The sequence below is a fragment of the Camelus bactrianus genome, chromosome 3, assembly GCF_048773025.1.
Source record: "Camelus bactrianus isolate YW-2024 breed Bactrian camel chromosome 3, ASM4877302v1, whole genome shotgun sequence".
Taxonomy (NCBI): Eukaryota; Metazoa; Chordata; class Mammalia; order Artiodactyla; family Camelidae; genus Camelus; species Camelus bactrianus.
The window spans coordinates 65334170-65353411 of NC_133541.1; the positions used below are offsets into that span (position 1 = coordinate 65334170).

The 19242-nt window shown below is 37.1% G+C and overlaps 1 protein-coding gene and 1 long non-coding RNA gene across 7 annotated transcripts in view; one reads left to right on the top strand and one right to left on the bottom strand.

Annotated features, from left to right (window-relative positions):
• Window positions 1-19242, top strand: part of LOC123615196 (uncharacterized) — a 76885-nt gene that overhangs the window by 6745 nt on the left and 50898 nt on the right. The window lies entirely within an intron of this gene.
• Window positions 3355-19242, bottom strand: part of KIAA0825 (KIAA0825 ortholog) — a 348749-nt gene continuing 332861 nt past the window's right edge. For all 6 annotated transcript variants that reach the window (XM_045512550.2, XM_045512549.2, XM_045512551.2 and 3 more), the window contains one exon: window positions 3355-4284. In XM_045512550.2, coding sequence (XP_045368506.2) covers window positions 4119-4284 — 166 coding nt within the window. In that variant the 3' untranslated portion in view covers window positions 3355-4118. The remainder of the gene's footprint in view (window positions 4285-19242) is intronic.

Consider the following 19242-nt stretch of genomic DNA (forward strand, 5'->3'; position numbering starts at 1 on the left):
AGATATTTATCTCTCTTTTGATTTCTTCTCTGACCTATTGGTTGTTTTGTAGCATGTTGTTAAATCTCCACATATTTGTTAATTTTCCAGTTTTCTTCTGGTAATTGATTTCTAGTTTCCTACCATTGTGGTCACCCTTCCAAAATTAAGACTTGTTTTGTGACCTAAGCTATCCTGGAGAATGTTCCATGTGCACTTGAGAAGAATGTGTATTCTGCTGCTTTGGGATGGAATATTCAGTATATATCTATTTACTTAATCTGGTCTAACACATTGTTTAAAGCTGATGTTTCCTTATTGATTTTCTGTCTGGATGATCTATCTATTAATATATGTGGGGTATTAAAGTATCCTACTATTATTGTATTGCTGTCTATTTCTTCCCCTAGGTTTGTTAATATTTGCTTTATATATTTAGGTGTTTCTATGTTGGGGGCATAAATACTTACAAATATTATATTTTCTTATTGGATTGATCCTTTATCATTATGTAATGATCTTCTTTGTCTCTTATTACAATTTTGATTGATTATATGGTCTATCTTGTCTCATAAGTATAGCTACTGAAGCTTTTTTTTTTTTTTTTCCATTTTCATGGAATATCTTTTTTCTGTACCTTTCAGTCTGTGGGTGTTCTTACATCTGAAGAGAGTCTTTGTAGGCAGTGTATGGATTTTTTTTTTTTTTTATCCACTCAGCCACTCTTTGTCTTTTGATTGGAGAATTTAGTCTATTTACATTTGAAATAATATTGATAGATAAGTACTTAATGTCATTTTGCTAGTTGTTTTCTGGCTGTTCTGTAGTTCCTCTCCATTCCTTTCTTCTTGTTTTCTTCCTTTGTGTCTTGATGACTTTTTTTTAGTCATATACTTAGATTTCTCTTTCTCTTTTGTATAACTACTATAGGTTTTTGCTTTGTGGTTACCAAGGTCCTTACATACAGCAATTTATATTTGTAACAGGCTATTTTAAGTTGATAACAAATCTGAACACATTCTAAAACTCTGTATTTACTCTCCTCTTCACCCACCCCCAGTGTTTTGTTTTTGTTGTCACATTTTACATCTTTTTATCTTGTAAATTCCTTAACTAATTATTGTAGTTATAGGTATCTTTATTTATAGGTATATTTATTTTTGTCTTTTAACCTTCATATTACCTTTATAAGTGGTTAATTCATTCCCTTTACTATATATTTGCCTTTACCAGTAAGATTTATATTTTCATATGTTTTCTTGTTAATTATTTCTCTTTAGTTTACCCTTTCTTTTTAGTGTAAAGGCTAAAAAGCTCCCTTAACATTCCTTGTAAGGCTGGTTTAGTAGTGATTAACTCTTTTAGCTTTTGCTTGTCTGAAAAACTCTCTCTCTTCAATTCTGAATGTCAATTTTGCCATATAGAATATTCTTGATTAGAAGTTTTTTTCTTCCACCTCTTTAAATATATCATGCCACTCCCTTCTGGACTACAAAGTTTCTACTGAAAAATCTGCTCGTGGTCTTATGGGAACTGCTATGTGCACTATTGCTGCTTTTAAGATTCTCTGTTTTTAACTTTTGACATTATAGCTATATTGTGTCTTGATGTAGTAGACAAAACAGTGATTTATTTTTCCCATTTCTTGGTTGGTAGTTTTAGAACATTGCTTAGCAGAGATGACAAAGTGTAAAATATCTGAAATACACATTATCATCTATACAGCTGAACCTTGAACAACACAGGGATTAGGGGTACCTATTCCTAACCAGGTATAACTTTACAGATGGCCCTCTGTGTCCATGGTTCTGCATCTACAGATTCAACTGACTGCAGATTATGTAGTACTGCAGTACATAGTTAGTTAAAAACATGTGTGTACGAGTGAACCTGTTCAATTCAAGTCCATGTTATCCAGGTATTTTAAAGTGTTTATTAAAAAGTTAATTCGTACTACTTTAACATAGTAATTTAACATAGCCAATAAAATAGATACTTCTTTATAGTTACATAAAAATACAGTTAAACAAAACAGAAGGAAGATGACATTTCATAAGAAGATAATATTTCTGTAATAAGCATATGCAGATTTATTAAATATTAAGCTTCATTCCTATTATTTACACAAAAATAAATGAGAAAGAGTAATTGTTTTGAAGTATCACTTTTTATCATACTTTAAGAAACATTAAGTATAAAGTCAAAATGGTCTGAAAAATCAATAGCTTGCCATTTAACACTCCCAATTATAAATTTTATTGCACTTATGGCTACAGTAATTTCATAGAACAAGTACAGAAATTAGATGCAAGCTCTTCTCTCTTTTCTACTTTTCTCTCCTTCCAACAACTCTCATTCTCTCCTTACTGTACCTTTTTCCTTTCAGAAGGGAGCCATAGAAATTCTTTTCTAGAGGAACTAAGTCACTTCGCAGGATTAATACAGAAATGTACAGATTCAATAAAAAATCGTGTTAACAGATGATGTTTAGATATATTAGAAAACAGAAGAACCCAAATGTGAAATCCTATAAGATTATTTTATTTTGGTTTTGGATCAGTTTTTTTTTTTTTTCACTTTCTATTTTAGTGTCTTTTCTACTAACACATAGTTATACAGATTAAGTACATAGACCATCACTAAGCTGAAAAAGTCAACTGTTGACTTATATTGGTTGTTATAGTAATTGTTTATAGGTAAGATTATATGGGAAGTCCAATTCTCATGAATATTTACCATTTTTAAATGGTCTGCATAGAATTTTTAGAAATTATTTCAATCATGTCTTAAAACACTTGGCTCATGATTATCCTGGCCAACTAAAGTATATTCTTTGAAACTAAAATTTGTTATTTGGCAGGCAGCTGGCTACATGGCCATTTATGTGCTTTTATGTAAGGAAATAATGTAAGAAATTTTCCAAGGTGGCCTCTGCAATCCAAGCTTTTACTCTTTGAAAAATGCCTAAGTACTTTCCTTTGGAAATCATGTAGCATATACATATTTTATAAAAATCACAGAATGTGGGAACATGAATAACCTGAGAACATGAGAAACTATGATGTTCAGTGTCATGTGGTCTAAAATAGTTCAAGATATAAGGCTTCTTCCAGATGTACTGGAGATTGCTCAAAAGTCTAATTGTCTTCTTCTTACAATGACAGCCATTTAAACAACTGTGTTTATTAACTGCCCACTAGATGAATAACTATAGTAGTTATTTGGGGGAGACCATTGTTATAAAGGGAGACTTCATATTATGTTGTAAGGCCCTCAAGGTCTTTATAATCTAATATTAGCTACTGATAGGAAGGGTGTAGTAAATATAACTGTACTTGGCATAGAGGGCACTAGAACATGTTCCCTTTTCCTTCCTGTGTGTGTGTGTGTGTGTGTGTGTATCAATGTAATAGAAATAAGAGAAGTAAAAGAAACTATGGATAAGAGATTGCTGGAGTGAGTTTTGAACATGATTTTGGGAGAAAGATGGTTTCTGTCTGGGAAAAATGGCAAGCGTCTGGTTTGAGCCAAGAGGATGACAGGCAGTTGCCTGAACTTGGTACCAATGGGGATAGGTTCTGAAAGCATATGATTGGAAGTTTGATGTTTGAAAAACCACTATAGGCAGAGATATTACTAAAGTTATACTTCAAGAGAGTGCTTTTTGTGGCTCTGATTTAACTAAATTGGATGAGAAAGAGGCTATGGGAAAGGAGGCTGGTACAGTGGTAGGTATTATAGGCAATTAAGACCTGGACTTGGGCTATGGCTACAAAATTCATTTTAAAATTTCAGATGACCCTCGGGAGACTATGTGACTGTAACTGAAAATCCAAATATTGTATTTAAAAATTCTTAGGGAAAAGATTCCCCAAAATTTTGCCTGTTGTTGTAGATACTTCAAGCCTGAAAGAAGAAAAAAAATAATTCAAAGGGAACACGAGATGGCAGCAGCTATAACATATTAAGAAGACGACTGAGGAAAGAAAAACATACGGAATTATTTTTAAAATAAAAAATGTAGCACTTTACTCTTTATGAGCTGTACTCCTCTGCAGCTCAGAGATTAGTCAGTCATTGGTTTCATGCTTCACAGCACATCTGAGGTTCATTCTGACTAGAGTAAAAATCCTACTCCATTACATGTGATTATTTCCTAAAATAAAGCTGTTGCTGTTTTCTGCAGATGACTGTTCCTCTGCGTTATCTAAGGCAGAAGAGTTCTGGATGGCGCACATTCGTTTTAAATGTTCCAGCATTGCTTTTTCTTCTTCTTCTAGTCTTTCATCCTTCCTCATTTCCCACCTAAAAGAAAAATCACATCTTAGCATTTTTGTAACTTCCAAACTACAGTCAACACTCAGTTATTCAGAGCTTGCATATGTGTAGTCACTGGTTTATTGAGTGTTTCTCCTTTATTCTTTTATTCATGGCCTCTTGGGCAACACAACTCATTGGCACTGCTTCTGTAGAGTCGGCCAGGAGAATGGGAGAGGAAAATAGTCAAACGAGCTTCACTCCAGGGTAAAGTTTTAAAGTATTGTTTTAAATGAGTTTTCAATATTTCTAGATTTTAAAAATGTATGGCTTCCCAGGGTATACATGCATATAAATAAAATCTAGAATTAGCAATTCATAAGCAAATATTTTTTATAGTATTTTTCCCTCACCGATCAACCGATTGGTGGCTTTAAGTTGTAGAGAGGTTTGCAGGAAGACTCTGGCCACAAGAAGAATACCAGGGTAAACTGGATATACCTTAATGGCAGTTCTGTCTAGTCCTAGAAATAAGATCCTATTTGAAGTATTGAAAATAAATCATCCAAGAAAAGCAGCAAATTGTTAGCAAGGTTCCATAGAGCATTTGCTTAAAAAAAAATTAAGATTTTCTAATTCTGGGTGATTGGGAGATGCAGAACAAAATGAAACTATATATGTATATAGTCTCACAAAGTACACAATCACCCTAGCATGGTTAATCCTTCCTTCCCCTCCTTCCTCTCTCATATATGTCCCTGCCCCAGGACTGGCCTTGGCACACTTAACCGAGCACTCCAGCAAGGAGTTGTCTGTATATATTTCCTTTTTCTTTCCTCACTCCTATTTTTACCAAACCCTAAGCCATCTAACATGATACGCTGTCACAAAATGATTTCAAAACCAACGTTGATACATTCTAAGAGACCCTCTACTAGAAGGGCTTCAAAGAATCAGGATTTCTAACAACAGACAAGCAGCTCTTCACTGAATGTCTTCCTGGAGCCCCCAATTTTATCATAGTCAGGACTCCGGGATAACAAACAGCCTACCACATATAAGGAAAGCATATGAGTTTGAGGTGAGATTTTTCTGATTCTGTTTGATGAAAGAAAGCAAGGGCATTACATTTTCTATAGAAACCTCCTAGTAGGATCCCTGTTCACACACAGGTTTCCTGGTTGGAGTGTTGGATTCAGTATGTCCTGGCCAGCCCTAGGAGGTGGTATATATAATGAGAGAAGAAGGAAGGGGAAAGAGTGTAGAGAAAGAGGATAATCTGAGAGATTCAGCCTAGGTTTAATTTACATTGCTTTTTCATCCTCTCCCTGGGACTCTCCTCATCTCCCAGCCCCCACCTTGGCTGGATCCACAAACTGCTATGTCTTACCATCTTAGTTTCTCCATATGTCCCCGTGTAGTCAGAGATGGGTCATTGGTCAGACAGGTTTTAACAGCAACATGAAGGATAAGGAGATTTTTTTGCCACCACACTGTTTAAATCATGTCATAAGGAGCAATACTCCTGAGCTCACTATTTTGAGATTTAAAATTTAGCCTACAAGGTTACCTTATACTGCTTTCATGGAATTTTGAAGATAAAAAAACTGTCATTACCCATTTTATGTAAGTGAACTTGGGCATCACTAATTTGCATGTTAAGTTGAACTCCTTCCAAGTAGGAAAATACTAATAACATAATATACTTAGGTAGCACTAACTATGGCCTGGGCATTGTTTTGAACACTTGACATAACAATCTTTAAATCTTTACCACAAAATGTTATTATTCCTCTTTCATAGAGGAGTAAACTGAGGCCCAGAATGTTAATGTCACTTGGCCAACTATCTTTGGATTGAAATCGGGAACTCACTCTGGAGTAAATGCAGTATTACCCATGTTTTTAAAACTGTTCTACATGCATTATTAATTAATGTTAAAAAAAAAGTTGAATATTTTATTCCCTGAAAAATGTTGCTTGAATTTGGTTAGATATTAAAAAAAAAAACTTTCTAAAATTCACATAAATACTCAAAGAGAAATCCAAATATTAAAAATTAGGTTTGCCTTTTTTCTCCCATGCAAAGGTGCTAATATTATACTGAGTAAATGAACTATGAATGTCAACAGAACAAAATATGTAATATGCACATAAATATTTTGATCATTGTCTCTACTTGTGAAAATTGAAAGCACAATCTCTGCTTCGTTAAAAAATCTGTATAATTAATGTAATTTAAATGAATTGTATATATAATAGAACCTAAGATAAGGATTTTTGAAGCTTCATGACAATTATAGGCACTTCACAGTATAAATGAGCTGTTGTGATTAATGAAACCAGGCAAAGTTATTTACCTACCACAACCTTCTTATATTTGCTTTCTGCTTATTAAAAAGAAATTATTTCATAAATATATAAGAAATTATGACAAATATAGCAGTAAAATAATATTAGAACTACATTTCCCTTAAAATTTTACTTTTACTGAATAAAAACATTAGGGATTTGAAATCCATGTTTATTTATCACAAGTATTATTAAATATTTCACATTTATAAGTTCCTGAGGGAAGTTGATCTCTAATTCTATCATAGTTTTAGGCTTTGTTAACACAGTGCAAAAACAAGTCAGTTGTATTAAAAAAAAACCTATTGGAAGAGAAGATAATCCATCAAATTGTTAAACACAATGAACTGAACTGTCTGTTCCCCAGTTTTCTCTATATTTCAACTCTGTAGTGAAAGCGTATCCTTACAGAAACCAGAAAATGTCAGAACCAGTGTATTCTAGTTCTCCCTAAAAAGCATTATGAAGTGATTACGTTTTTGTTTTTCCCATCTTTGGTAGCCCGCTCTCCTTCACTGTTGCTAAATTCCCTACCTTTCTACTGTGGAAAAAGAACTGCATCCGGACCCTCACTCCAGCTGGAGGCAGTGCATATGTTGTGTCTTAGACACTGGTGAGCTGCCAAGTCCCATGAGACCTCAGTGATCTGTACTTTAATCTTAACCAACTTCTGGAATTGGCTCCGTCTGTCTGGCTCCTTGGTGGGTAGATGTGGGAGCTTGGCCCATCCTTGACTAGGAGTCCTTCTTCATCCCAACCCAGCAGGAAACCTAAAACCTGGGCTGAGATACTCGTAACAGAACCAGCAGTCACAGCCTTGCTCACCAGTACTGTTTGGACTGACTTGGGGGTTCTCAGCCTTGGTGGGTCTTCCTAGATTTCACATTTAGATCTGGATCATAGGTATCTGCTTGCTTCTCTGCACGCTACATGGATGTTGGCTAATACTAGAAGGCTCTTACATGTCACAGACCATGGGCTAAGAGCTTTCTATTTCTGCTCACCTCAATGAGTCATGATAGATTTGGGATCTCTAAAATGAGACCTTGAGGGGTACAAAATAAAAACAGCCACAGATCAGTGAGAAACTGTTCTAGTGATCAGTTTGGCAGAATCTTTTATTTTGGAGCCTTTAAGGATAGCTGTGTGTCAGAGCCAACCAGGAGAGCCATGCTTGGTGTTAAGCATAAAGTCTGACCTTGTTAGACTGGGTCCTGACTGTCACAGAAGCAGGAAAGAACAACCAACACCAGACAGAGGAGGAGGGCCAGAGTCTGGAGTGTGACAAGTTCTCTGGGGCATTTACTATGTCTTCTACCAGGAGAAAAACATCTACAATCTGTGAGCTCAAAGGTGTCCTGCATAAGAGCGCAGGCTCTGGAATCACTCTGTCTCCCAGTTGAGTCCGCACCCTTCACTTACTAGTTGAATCACTGCAGGCAAGTTTCTTATCCTCTCCTGTGCCTCAGGGCTCTCATCTGTACAACGTAACGTGGTCCAAACCATTTGAGAGGCTCACAGCCTTGCTCATTTGTGTATATGTTGCCTATGACTGATTTCACACTATAATGTTGGGGGTTAGTAATTGTGTCTGAGACTGAGACCAACTGTCCTATTAAGTCTAAGTTATCTACTGTTTGGACTTTTACAGAGAATGTTGCCAAACACTGCTGTAGAATAGTGGTTCTAACTGGGGTGGCACTGCCTTCCTGTTGGGAAATGTGGAGAGCATTTTTGGTTGACACTGTCTAGAGAGTACTTCTAGGACCCGGGGAACAGAGGTAAACATCTTTAATGTGGAACAAACCTAAACAATAAAGATTTGTCTTCCTGAAATGTTAAATGTCTTCGCTGAGAAACACATGCTCTAGAATCTTCAAAATAACGTTGCTGCGTCCCTTTTAATTTGTGATTTCACTTGGAATGGTTTTAGTGTTTCACTGCTCAGAGTATATTTGCTGAAGAGTAGAGGTTTTGAAGCCAGGTTCTGGATTTGAATCCCTTACCAGCTGTGTCGTCTTTGGCAAGCCAGATAGAGTGTGCCTTAGTTTCCTTTTCAGTAAAATGGAATAACAACAGTGCCTACTTCATAGTTTCCATCAGAATACATGCAAAACACATAAAATAGTGCACAGTTCATAGCAAACACTCAGTAAGTTACAGCTGTTGTTATTTGTATGGTAAATATTTAGCATATTGGTTAATGTTGCAAATAGCAGAAATCCTGACTGTGGTGGCTTAAACAAAGAAGGGTATATTTTTCTCACATAACAAGAAATTCTGAGGTGGGTGACTACTGGCATGGGTTAAGTCACTTGACAGCAGCTAGGCTGATGTCTCTGTGTTTTCTTGTCCTTTACCTCATGGTTCCAAGATGATTGTTGCAGCTTCAGCATCCTTGATTAGAGGCAGGAAAAAGGAGAAAGGGGCTAGTGCTCCACTTTATCAAGGAAATAAAAACCTTTCCCAGATTCCTTCCAGCAGAAACTGGAATCATACTGTGTAGGTTTGAATCTTGATTCCGTCCTTTACTGGCTGTGTGATGTTTGGAAAGTTTCTTAACCTTTCTTGGCCTTATTTTCCCATATGCAAAATAGGGGATGCTAACAGTATACATCAATGCACTACGGTATAGAGTAGGTGAACCATGAATTCATAAAATGTTGCTATTATTTTAATTTGTATCAAGTGGCTTCCCCAAAGCTCCTACCTTGATGTTCCTTCTCCTGCCCTGTGCCTTTCAGATCGTTTTATCTGATAAATTCTCTTTCTTATAAACATGTGGGTAAAATGAAGTTGCTGTGTATGACAGCAGTTTTCCTCTGTGATCAGTTACACGCTTCTCTAATCATGTTGTCGTTGCCTCTTGTCTTTCATGAGGGAGGGGCATTTCATGCCAGTTCACTCTTTTCAGCCGAGGATGGCCAAGGCTGGTTGTGTTTTCCTGTAATCCCTTTGCTGTATTTTTCAAATACAGTCTATAAATGATGGCATTTCATCATATTATTGGCATTTCTCCTGAAACACCAATACAACACTTGGATATAAAAATGTAACTTGAAATAAGCCTCCTGATGTAATGTTATTAATAAACATTTATGTAGTACTTTATATTTACAAAGTGCTTTACAATTATTTACTAGTTAATTGTACTATTAAACAACATTAACCATTTGGCCAAATTAATGACTTCAAATTGTCCTACCAGTCAGTAGCTGAGGGATGGAAAGTGAAGACATATTGGATAACAAACCTTTTCATCCTTCTTCTTTGGACAACATAGTGCAGAGTAGGTTCAAAGGGAGGTTCAGATCACAGGGGGAAAAGATGTCTCTGTTCTTGTCTTCCTGTTGTCCTATAAATGTGGATTTTCTTCAGAATTCAATCCTAGGCCATCTTCTCTTGTCTCTTGGGAAACCCATCTACTCCCACCTATGAAGCTGTTATTTCCACATCTGTAATTCATCTGTCTCCCAAACAGTAATTCAGTATCTTTAAACTTCATTTTTCTCCCAAGCTCTCTAAATTCAACTTCTTGATGGTTATTTTCTCTCCCATTCCAATTATATTCATCATTCATATTTCTTCATATATATATATATTTCAATTATTCAAATTGACCATGACCCCAACACTCAATAACATAGGGTGTGAACTTCACAAAGTAATTTATGCCTCTACTTCCCATCTTGTCTGCACAGTCTGTCTCGTTAGGACACAACTTACTCTGTAATCTCTCACATTCATCCCGCTGCGATCCGTTCACAGTTCAGGTGCTGTGATAGTGTGATTTATAAAGAAACATACTTGGTCTTCATACCTGTTTCTGGCGGAGAGCTCCTAAAACCCTTGCAATTTACTGTGAGGAGAGCTATAAAGGTGTCTTTTGTTATGTTAATGAGGTGACTTTTGGAAAATTGCAGAGGATTGGGAGCTGGTTATCCATGGAATCAACCACATGATTAGAGGATTGGAACTTTCAGTCCACCCCCAACCTCTGGGGACTGAAGAGGGCCTACAGATTGAACTCAATCACCAGTAACCAATGATTTAGTCAGTTATGCCTATGTAATGAGGCCTCCATAAAAATCCAAAAGGAGAGGGTTCAGAGTTTCCAAGTTGGTAAACACATGGGGATTTGGGGAGAGGCATACTGGGAGGGAGCATGGAAGCCCCTCACCCTTTCCCCATACCTTGTCCTAGGCATCTCTTTCCTCTGGCTATTCCTTTTGTAACAGATAACCTAGTAAGTAAAAAACTTCTGAGTTCTGTAAGCTGCTGTAGCAAATTAACGGCCCTTCAGAAGTACTGAGGGCCAAGTCCAGGCCTCCGCCCCAGGAAGACAGGATGAGAGAGACACAGTGGGGGATGATCACCACCCCTGCCTTCAGCGGTGGCCTAGAGAGCTGTTCAGATCTCCCAGGGCTGCTGCCACAGCTGCTTCACAAAAGGTTGGCACTCAGGCCCCATGGTTCATGGCTCTACCTGTAGCCCCAAGAACAGAGGGCACGGTGTTAGGGGACCCTGAAAGGGGGCTGTTCACAGGTGGAGGGGGCTGAGGTCCCTTCTATTAAGTACACAGGGCCGTACATTTTTTTTTTCTCTTGGTAGCTAGTTTTGTCAGAAGCACAGGTGACGACCTGGACTTGGAACTGGCATCTGAAGTTCAGGGGCAGAGAGCAGTTTTGTAGGAATGAGCCCTTAACTTGTGGGATCTGATGCCATCTGCAGGTAGTCTCAGAATTGTGTTGAATTATTACTTAGTGTCAAAGAACTGCTTAGTGATATGGGGGGAATTGGAATTGTGTGCAGAATCCCAGGTGCTCATGATTTCATTGCCTGAACAGGGCAATATTCGCCAGATACTCAGAGCTAAGCCTCACACCACTGCTACACCAAATCTTTAATGACTGTCCTGCCTAGAGAGTTTAGTCTTAGTGTTCTAGCTCGGTAGGCATTCCATTTAGCTGCCACCATCTCTGCTCAGGTAGAAAATGATTTTCCTTGTTGCCTTCTGACATATTTTCCCACATTTGCATGTCTACTCTTGCTATTCCACTCACTTGAAATGCCTTCCCATATACTCCAGACCCACTCTTCAGACCTAGTCCACATCCTATCTCTGATGAAGTCCTTCTCACCTACCCAACTCTGATGTGATTGTCCTTTGAGTTCTATAGTACCTAATGTCAGCACTATTTTGGTAAATTAACCACAAATTGCTTTGTTACTTCTATTACTTTATTGAGCAGTTATTTGATGATTCCTTTTTATTTTTTAACATAGTATCATTTCATCCATACTTGCAGTTCCTTGAGGAATACATTTAATTATCTATAACTTTTATTCCAATTTTTTTCAAAGAAGATATTCAAATAGCAAAAAACAGCGCTCTGTACACTATACTCTGTACACTTTAAGCACTCTCAAAATGTTGATTGCTGTGTGTTAGAAGCTTCAGTGTTAACTATATTATTCTTAGGTGGCTTGAAGAAATAATAACCTTTAACCACTAGTGTCACAGTGAGTAGTAGCTGGCATGATGAATCAGTATTGATAAATTGTTATTTGTATGAGTCATAAAAACGAGGGCTCTAAGAGCTTTAAAATTCATCTCCTCATCCTTAGTTTCTACATCACTAATTAATTCTTAAGGTCTTAAATTCAGTGATTATACCAAAAGACAACAACTTCCTACAGGTTCATTCATTTACTAATCATCTTCACATTCCAAGAATGAGATGGTGATATAAGGAAAACAAGACACTCAATAATTCATGTTACTTGGTCCCAGACTAGTGTTTTTGACAAATGTATAAGGTTTTAAAACAATCTTTGGTTAGCCAAGTACTTTATTTAGGTTATATTCTATACTAGAGTCAGTTCTCCTTTTGTAGACCACCAGCTATTTAAACATTCAACTTCTTGTCATGTGACACCATGATTGACCCCAGTAACCTTTTCCTTACTCTGACTTTCTGCACCACATATAATGAAGTATAAAACTTCACTCCATTGGTCTCACTTGGATCTCTGGTTATTGATTGCCTTGCTTCTTTCATTAGTTTGGAAGCTACTCAAAAGCGTACAATAGGATTGTAATAAAAGGGTTCTATCATTTTAGTTCTTATGAAGTTGTTGCAGCTAATTCTTTCAAATTATATAGACCACCAAAGCTCTTTTAGTCATCAGTAAAACATCATTCACTTTCTCATTCTGGTTAATTTAATTAACGAGAATAACTAAATATTTGGGTTCTTTATACCCTTTATTATTTATTTGTTTATTTTGGATAAAAAAAAGTTTAGGAAGAGCAACTCATTGACTGACAAAACTGTTTTAAAATTTACATTTATGTAGTGTTCATTGTTTCTAAGAACAGTTTGGAGCTTTAGCTTTTTAAACTTACAGTTATCAAAGGAATAAAGCCAGCCACAAAATAAGAATCCACAGAATGCAGTAATCCAATCATAAAGGACAGTAAATGTGCTTACACATGTTCAAGAAGTCAATCATCTAAGTGATAAATACTTAGTTCATTTGTGTTCTTTTTTTTAAGATTCTACATTTAAGTGGTATCATATGGCATTTTTCTTTCCCTTTCTGGCTTACTTCACTTAGAATGATGATCTCTAGGTCCATCCATGTTGCTGCAAATGGCATTATTTTTTATGGCTGAGTTGTATTCCATTGCATAAATATACCACGTCTTCTTTATCCACTCATCTATTGATGGACATTTGGGTTGTTTCCATGTCTTGGTTATTGTAAATAGTGCTGCTATGAACATTGAGGTGCATTTGTCTTTTTGATTTATATTTTTCTCTGGGTATATGCCCAGGAGTAGGATTGCTAGCTCATATGGTAAGTCTATTTTCAGCTTTTTAAGGAACTGCCATACTGTCCTCCATAGTAGCTGCACCACCAAATTACATTCCCACCAACAGTGTAGGAGGGTTCCTTTTTCTCCACAACCTCTCCAGCATTTATTGTTTGTAGACTTTTTAATGATGGCCATTCTGGCTGGTGTGAGGTGATACCTCATCGTAGTTTTGATTTGCCTTTCTCTAACAATTAGTGATGTTGAGCATCTCTTCATGTGCTTGTTGGCCATCTGTATGTTTTCTTTGGAGAGATGTCTGTTTAGGTCTTCCACCCATTTTTTCATTGGATTGATTGCTTTTTTTTGATATTAAGGTATATGAGCTGTTTGTATATTTTGGAAATTAGTCTCTTGTTGGTTGTATCATCTGCAGATGTTTTCTCCCATTCTGTAGGTTGTCTTTTGGTTTTGTTGATGGTATCCTTCACTGTGCAAAAGCTTTTAAGTTTAATTAGGTCAAATTTGTTTATTTTTGCTTTTATTTTCATTACTCCAGGAGCTGATTCAAAAATATATTGCTGTGATTTATGTCCAAGAGTGTTCTGCCTATGTTTTCCTCCAGGAGTTTGATAGTATCTGATCTTGCATTTAGTGGTCTTTAATCCATTTTGAGTTTATTTTTGTATGTGGTGTTAGAGAATGTTCTAGTTTCAGTCTTTTACAGGTAGCTGTCCAGTTTTCCCAGCACCACTTAATGAGAAAAAACTATCTTTTCTCCATTGTATATTCTTGCCTCCTTTGTCATAGATTAATTGACCATAAGTGCATGGGTTTATTTCTGGACTTTCAATCCTGTTCCATTGATCTATGTGTCTGTTTTTTGTGCCAGTACCATACTGCTTTGATTACTGTATCTTTGTAGTATAGTCTGGAGTCAGAGAGCATGATTCCCGACAACTCCGTTCTTCTTTTTCAAGATTGTTTTGTCTATCTGGGGTCTTTTGTGTTTCCATACAAATTTTTAACATTTTTTCTTCCAGCTCTGTGAAAAATGCCATTGATAATTTGATAGGGATTGCATTGAATCTGTATATTCTTGGGTAGTATGGCCATTTTAACAACATTAGTTCTTCCAATCCAAGAATACAATGTATCTTTCCATTTGTTTAGGTCATCTTCCATTTCTTTCATCAGTGTCTTACAGTTTTCAGAATACAGGTCTTTTGCCTCCTTGGGTTGGTTTATTCCTAGGTATTTTATTCTTTTTGGTGTGATAGTAAATGGGATTGTTTCCTTAATTTCTTTTTCTGCTATTTCATTCTTAGTGTATAGAAATGCAATTGATTTTTTAAATTAATTTTGTATCCTGCAGCTTTACCAAATTCATTGATGAGTTCTAGTAGTGTTCTGACCGCCTCTTCAGGATTTTCTATGTGTAGTATCATATCATCTGCAAACAGTGACAGTTTTACTTCTTCATTTCCAATTTAGATTCCTTTTATTTATTTTTTTCTCTGATTGCTATGGCTAGGACTTCCAAAACTATGTTGAATAAAAGTAGTGGGAGTGAGCATCCTTGTCTTGTTTCTGATTTTAGAGAAAATGCTTTCAGCTTTCCCCATTAAGTATAATGTTAGCTGTGGGTTTGTCATATATAGCCTTTATTATGTTAAGGTATTTCTGTCTATTCCCACTTTCTGGAGAGTTTTTATCATAAATGGATGTTGAATTTTATCAAAGGCTTTTTCTGCATCTATTGAGATGATTTTTATTCTTCAGTTTGTTAATGTGATGTATCACACTGATTTGTGGATATTGAAAAATCCTTGCATCTCTGGGATAAATCCCACTTGATCATGATGTATGATCCTTTTAATACAGTGTTGGAGTCAATTTGCTAGTATTTTGTTCAGGATCTTTGCATCTACATTCAGAAGTGATATTGGCCTGTAATTTTCTTTTCTTGTGATATCTTTGTCTGGTTTTGGTATCAGGGTGATAATGTCCTCATAGAATGAGTTTGGAAGGGTTCCTTCCTCTGCAATTTTTTTGGAATAGTTTCAGAAGGATAGGTGTTAACTCTTCTGTAGAATTTGGTAGAATTCACCTGTGAAGCCATCTGGTCCTGGACTTTTGTTTGTTGGGAGGCTTTTTTTGTTTGTTTTTCAGGTTTTTGGGGGGCGGGGGGGAGGTAATTAGGTTTATATTTATTTTTGGAGGAGGTACTGGGGATTGAACCCAGGACCTCATGCATGCTAAGCATGTACTCTACCACTTGAGCTATACCCTCCCCCTGGGAGTTTTAAAATTACTGACTCAATTTTAGTACTGGTAATTGGTCTATTCATATTGTCTATTTCTTCCTGAGTCAATGTTGGCAAATTGTAGCTTTTTAAGAAATGTCCATTTCTTCTACATTGTCCTTTTTGTTGGTATATAGTTGCTCATAGTGGCCTCTTATGATCCCTTGTATTCTTGTGATGTCGGTTGTAACTTCTCCTTTTTCATTTCTGATTTTATTAATTTGGGCCCTCTCCCGTTTTTTCTGGATGAGTCTGACTAAAGGTTTATCAATTTTGTTTATCTTCTCAGAGAACCAGCTTTTAGTTTCATTGATCTTTTCTATTGTTTTTTTTAGTCTCTATTTCATTTATTTCTGCTGTAATCTTTATGGTTTCTTCCACTAACTTTGGGGGTTCTTTTGTTCTTCTTTCTCTAGCTGCCTTAGGTGTAAGGTTAGGTTGTTTACTTGAGATTTTTCTTGTTTCCTGAGGTAGGTTTGTATCACTATAAACTTCCCTCTGAGAACTCCTTTTACTGTGTCCCAGAGGTTTTGGGTCATTGTGTTTTCATTTTCATTTGTCTCAAAGTATTTTTTTTATTTCCTCTTTGATTTCTTCAGTGATCCATTGGTTGCTTAGCTGCATATTATTTATCCTCCATATTTTTGTAGTTTTTGCAATTTTTTTTCCTCTATAGTTGATTTATAACCTTATAGTGTTGTGGTCAGAAAAGATGCTTAGTACAATTTCAGTTTTCTTAAATTGACTTAGGCTAGCTTTGTGGGCCAGCATGTGGTCGATTCTGGAGAATGGTCCATGTGCACTTGAGAAGAATGTGTATTCTGTTGCTTTCAGATAGAATGCTCTATAGATATCAACTAAGTCCATCTGGTTTAGATGGACTAAATGAATTAAAAATGTATTATTTAAGGCCTGTATTTCCTTATTGTTTTTCTGTCTGGATGAACTGTCCTTTGATGTAAGTGGGGTGTTAAGGTCCCCCACTATTATTGTGTTATTGTCAATTTCTCCTTTTATGTCTGTTAACAATTGCCTTGTATATAGAGGTGCTCCTGTGCTGGGTACATATATATTTACAGTTGTTATAGCCTCTTGGATTAATCCCTTAAGCATTATGTAGTGTCCTTCTTTGTCTCCTGTAACAGTCTTTATTTTAAAATCTATTTTGTCTGATAAAAGTATTACTACTCCAGCTTTTCTTCTGGTTACTGTTTGCATGGAATATCTTTTTCCATCCCCTTACTTTCAGCCTGCATGTGTCTCTAACTCTGAAGTGGGTTTCTTGTAGACAGCATATATTCGGGTCTTGTTTTTGTATCCATTCAGCCAGTCTGTGTTTTTTGGTTGGAGTGTTTAGTCCATTTACATTTAAGGTAATTATTGATATGTGTGTTCTTATTGCTATTTAGTTAATTGTTTGGGGTTTGTTTTTGTAGGTCTTTTTTTTCTCTTTCTTCTTTTCCTTCTCTTTTCTTGTGGTTTGATGACTAGAGAAGTTCCTTTAACATTTGTTGCAAAGCTGGTTTATTGGTGCTGAATTCTTTGACCTTTTGTTTATCTGTGAAGCTTTTGATTTCTCCATCAAATCTGAATGAGAACCTTGCTGGATAGAGTATTCTTGGTTATAATTTTTTCCCTTTCATCACTTACAATATATCATGCCACTCCCTTCTGGTCTGTAGAGTTTCTGCTGAAAAATCAGCTGATATCCTCATGGAAGTTTCCTTGTGTGTTATTTGTTGCTTTTCTCTTGCTGATTTTAGTATTTTCTCCTTATCCTTAGTTTTTGTCAATTTGATTACTGTGTGCCTTGGTGTGTTCCTCTTTGGGTTGATCCTGTGTGGAACTCTCTGCACTTCCTGGGCTTGGGTGACTCTTTCCTTTCCCAAGTTAGGGAAGTTTTCGGTTATTATCTCTTCAAAAATGTTCTCAGGCCCTTTGTCTCTTCTCTTTCTGGGACCCCTACAATGCAAATATTAGTGTACTTCATGTTGTCCCAGAATTCTCTTAAACTATCCTCATTTCTTTTCATTCTTTTTTCTGTTCTGCAGTAGTGACTTCCACCAATCTGTCTTCTAGGTGACTGATCCGTTCTCCTGCCTCATTTAGTCTAGTCTTGGTTCCTTCTAGTGTGTTACAGTAATTTTATTCTTCAACTCTGTTTGGGTATTCTTTATATTTTCCAATTCTTGGCTAAAAACTTCACTCTGTGCATGTATACTCCCCTTGAATTCTCTCAACATCTTCGCCATCATTACTCTAAACCCTTTCTCAGATAAATTACCTATCCCCTCATCATTTATTTCTCCTTCTGGAATTCTATCTTGTGCCTTAGCCTGGGAGATAGTCCTTTGCCACCTCATATTGTCTTTTTATTTGTATTTTTAGGTAGGTTAGTTATGTTTCTCGACCTTGGAGAAGTGGTTCTGTGTGTGAGATGTCCTATGTGTCCTAGCAGTACACTCCTCTCTTGTCCCTCAAGGGCTAGGGTCTAGCCAGTCCCCGGGTAGAGTCAGGCTTGTGTTTGTAGATTCCTTAATAGGCATTGGGATTGTTTTCTTAAATGGCATCTGCCCACTGGTGGATGAGGCTGTACTAGAGGCTTATGCAGGTTTCCTGGCAGGAGGAGTCGGTGCCTGCCCACTGCTGGGTGGAGCTTGGTCCTGGCCCACTGATGGGTAGGGGGAATGTCTAGAGGCATTTTTGTGGCTCAGGAAGGCTGCTGATAGGAGGGGCTGTGTACCCACCCAGTTTGTTTGGCCTGAGGCTTCCCAACCCTTAAGCCTACAGGCTGTTAGGTGGGGATAGGTCTTGGTACTAATGATCCAATGAAGTTGTCAGTCTCCAGGAACGCTCATGTAGATGAACACTCCTGGAATGTTCACCACCAGCTTTCATGTCACCTGGGTGAGCCGCAGCCATCCCCTGCCTCCCCAGGAGACCTTCCAAAACCAGCAGGCAGGTCTGGCCCAGCTTCCTATGAAATCACTGTCTTTGCCCTTAGACCTGGAGCACGTGAGATTCTGTGCTTGCTTCCCAAGAGAATGAAGTTTCTATTTCTCCCAGTCCTGTGGGACTCCCTAGAGTTAAGCCCCACTGGCCTTCAAAACTAGATGTCCTGGGGTCTCCTCCTTCTAATGCTGGAACCCCAGGCTGGGAGCTTGACTTGGGGCCCAGAACTCTCACTCCTGTGGGAGTACCTCTGCAACTTAATTATTCTTCAGCTTGTGGGTTGCCCAACCTGGGGATATGGGTCCTGATTATATCATGAACACGCCCCTCCTACCATCCCACTGTGGTTCCCTCTTTATGTTTCCAGTTGAAAATATTTTTCGCTAGATTCCAGCCTTTTTTTCGATGGTTGTTTAGCAGTCAGTTTTGGGTTTTTTGTAGTCACCAAAAGAGGCGAGCTTGTGGTCCTGCTACTCCACAATCTTCTGAATCATTTCCTTAATACTTTTTAAAGGATGAGAATGTGTAACACTAAGCAAACTTAAATCTCTGTTTTATGACCCAGGATTCTATAAGA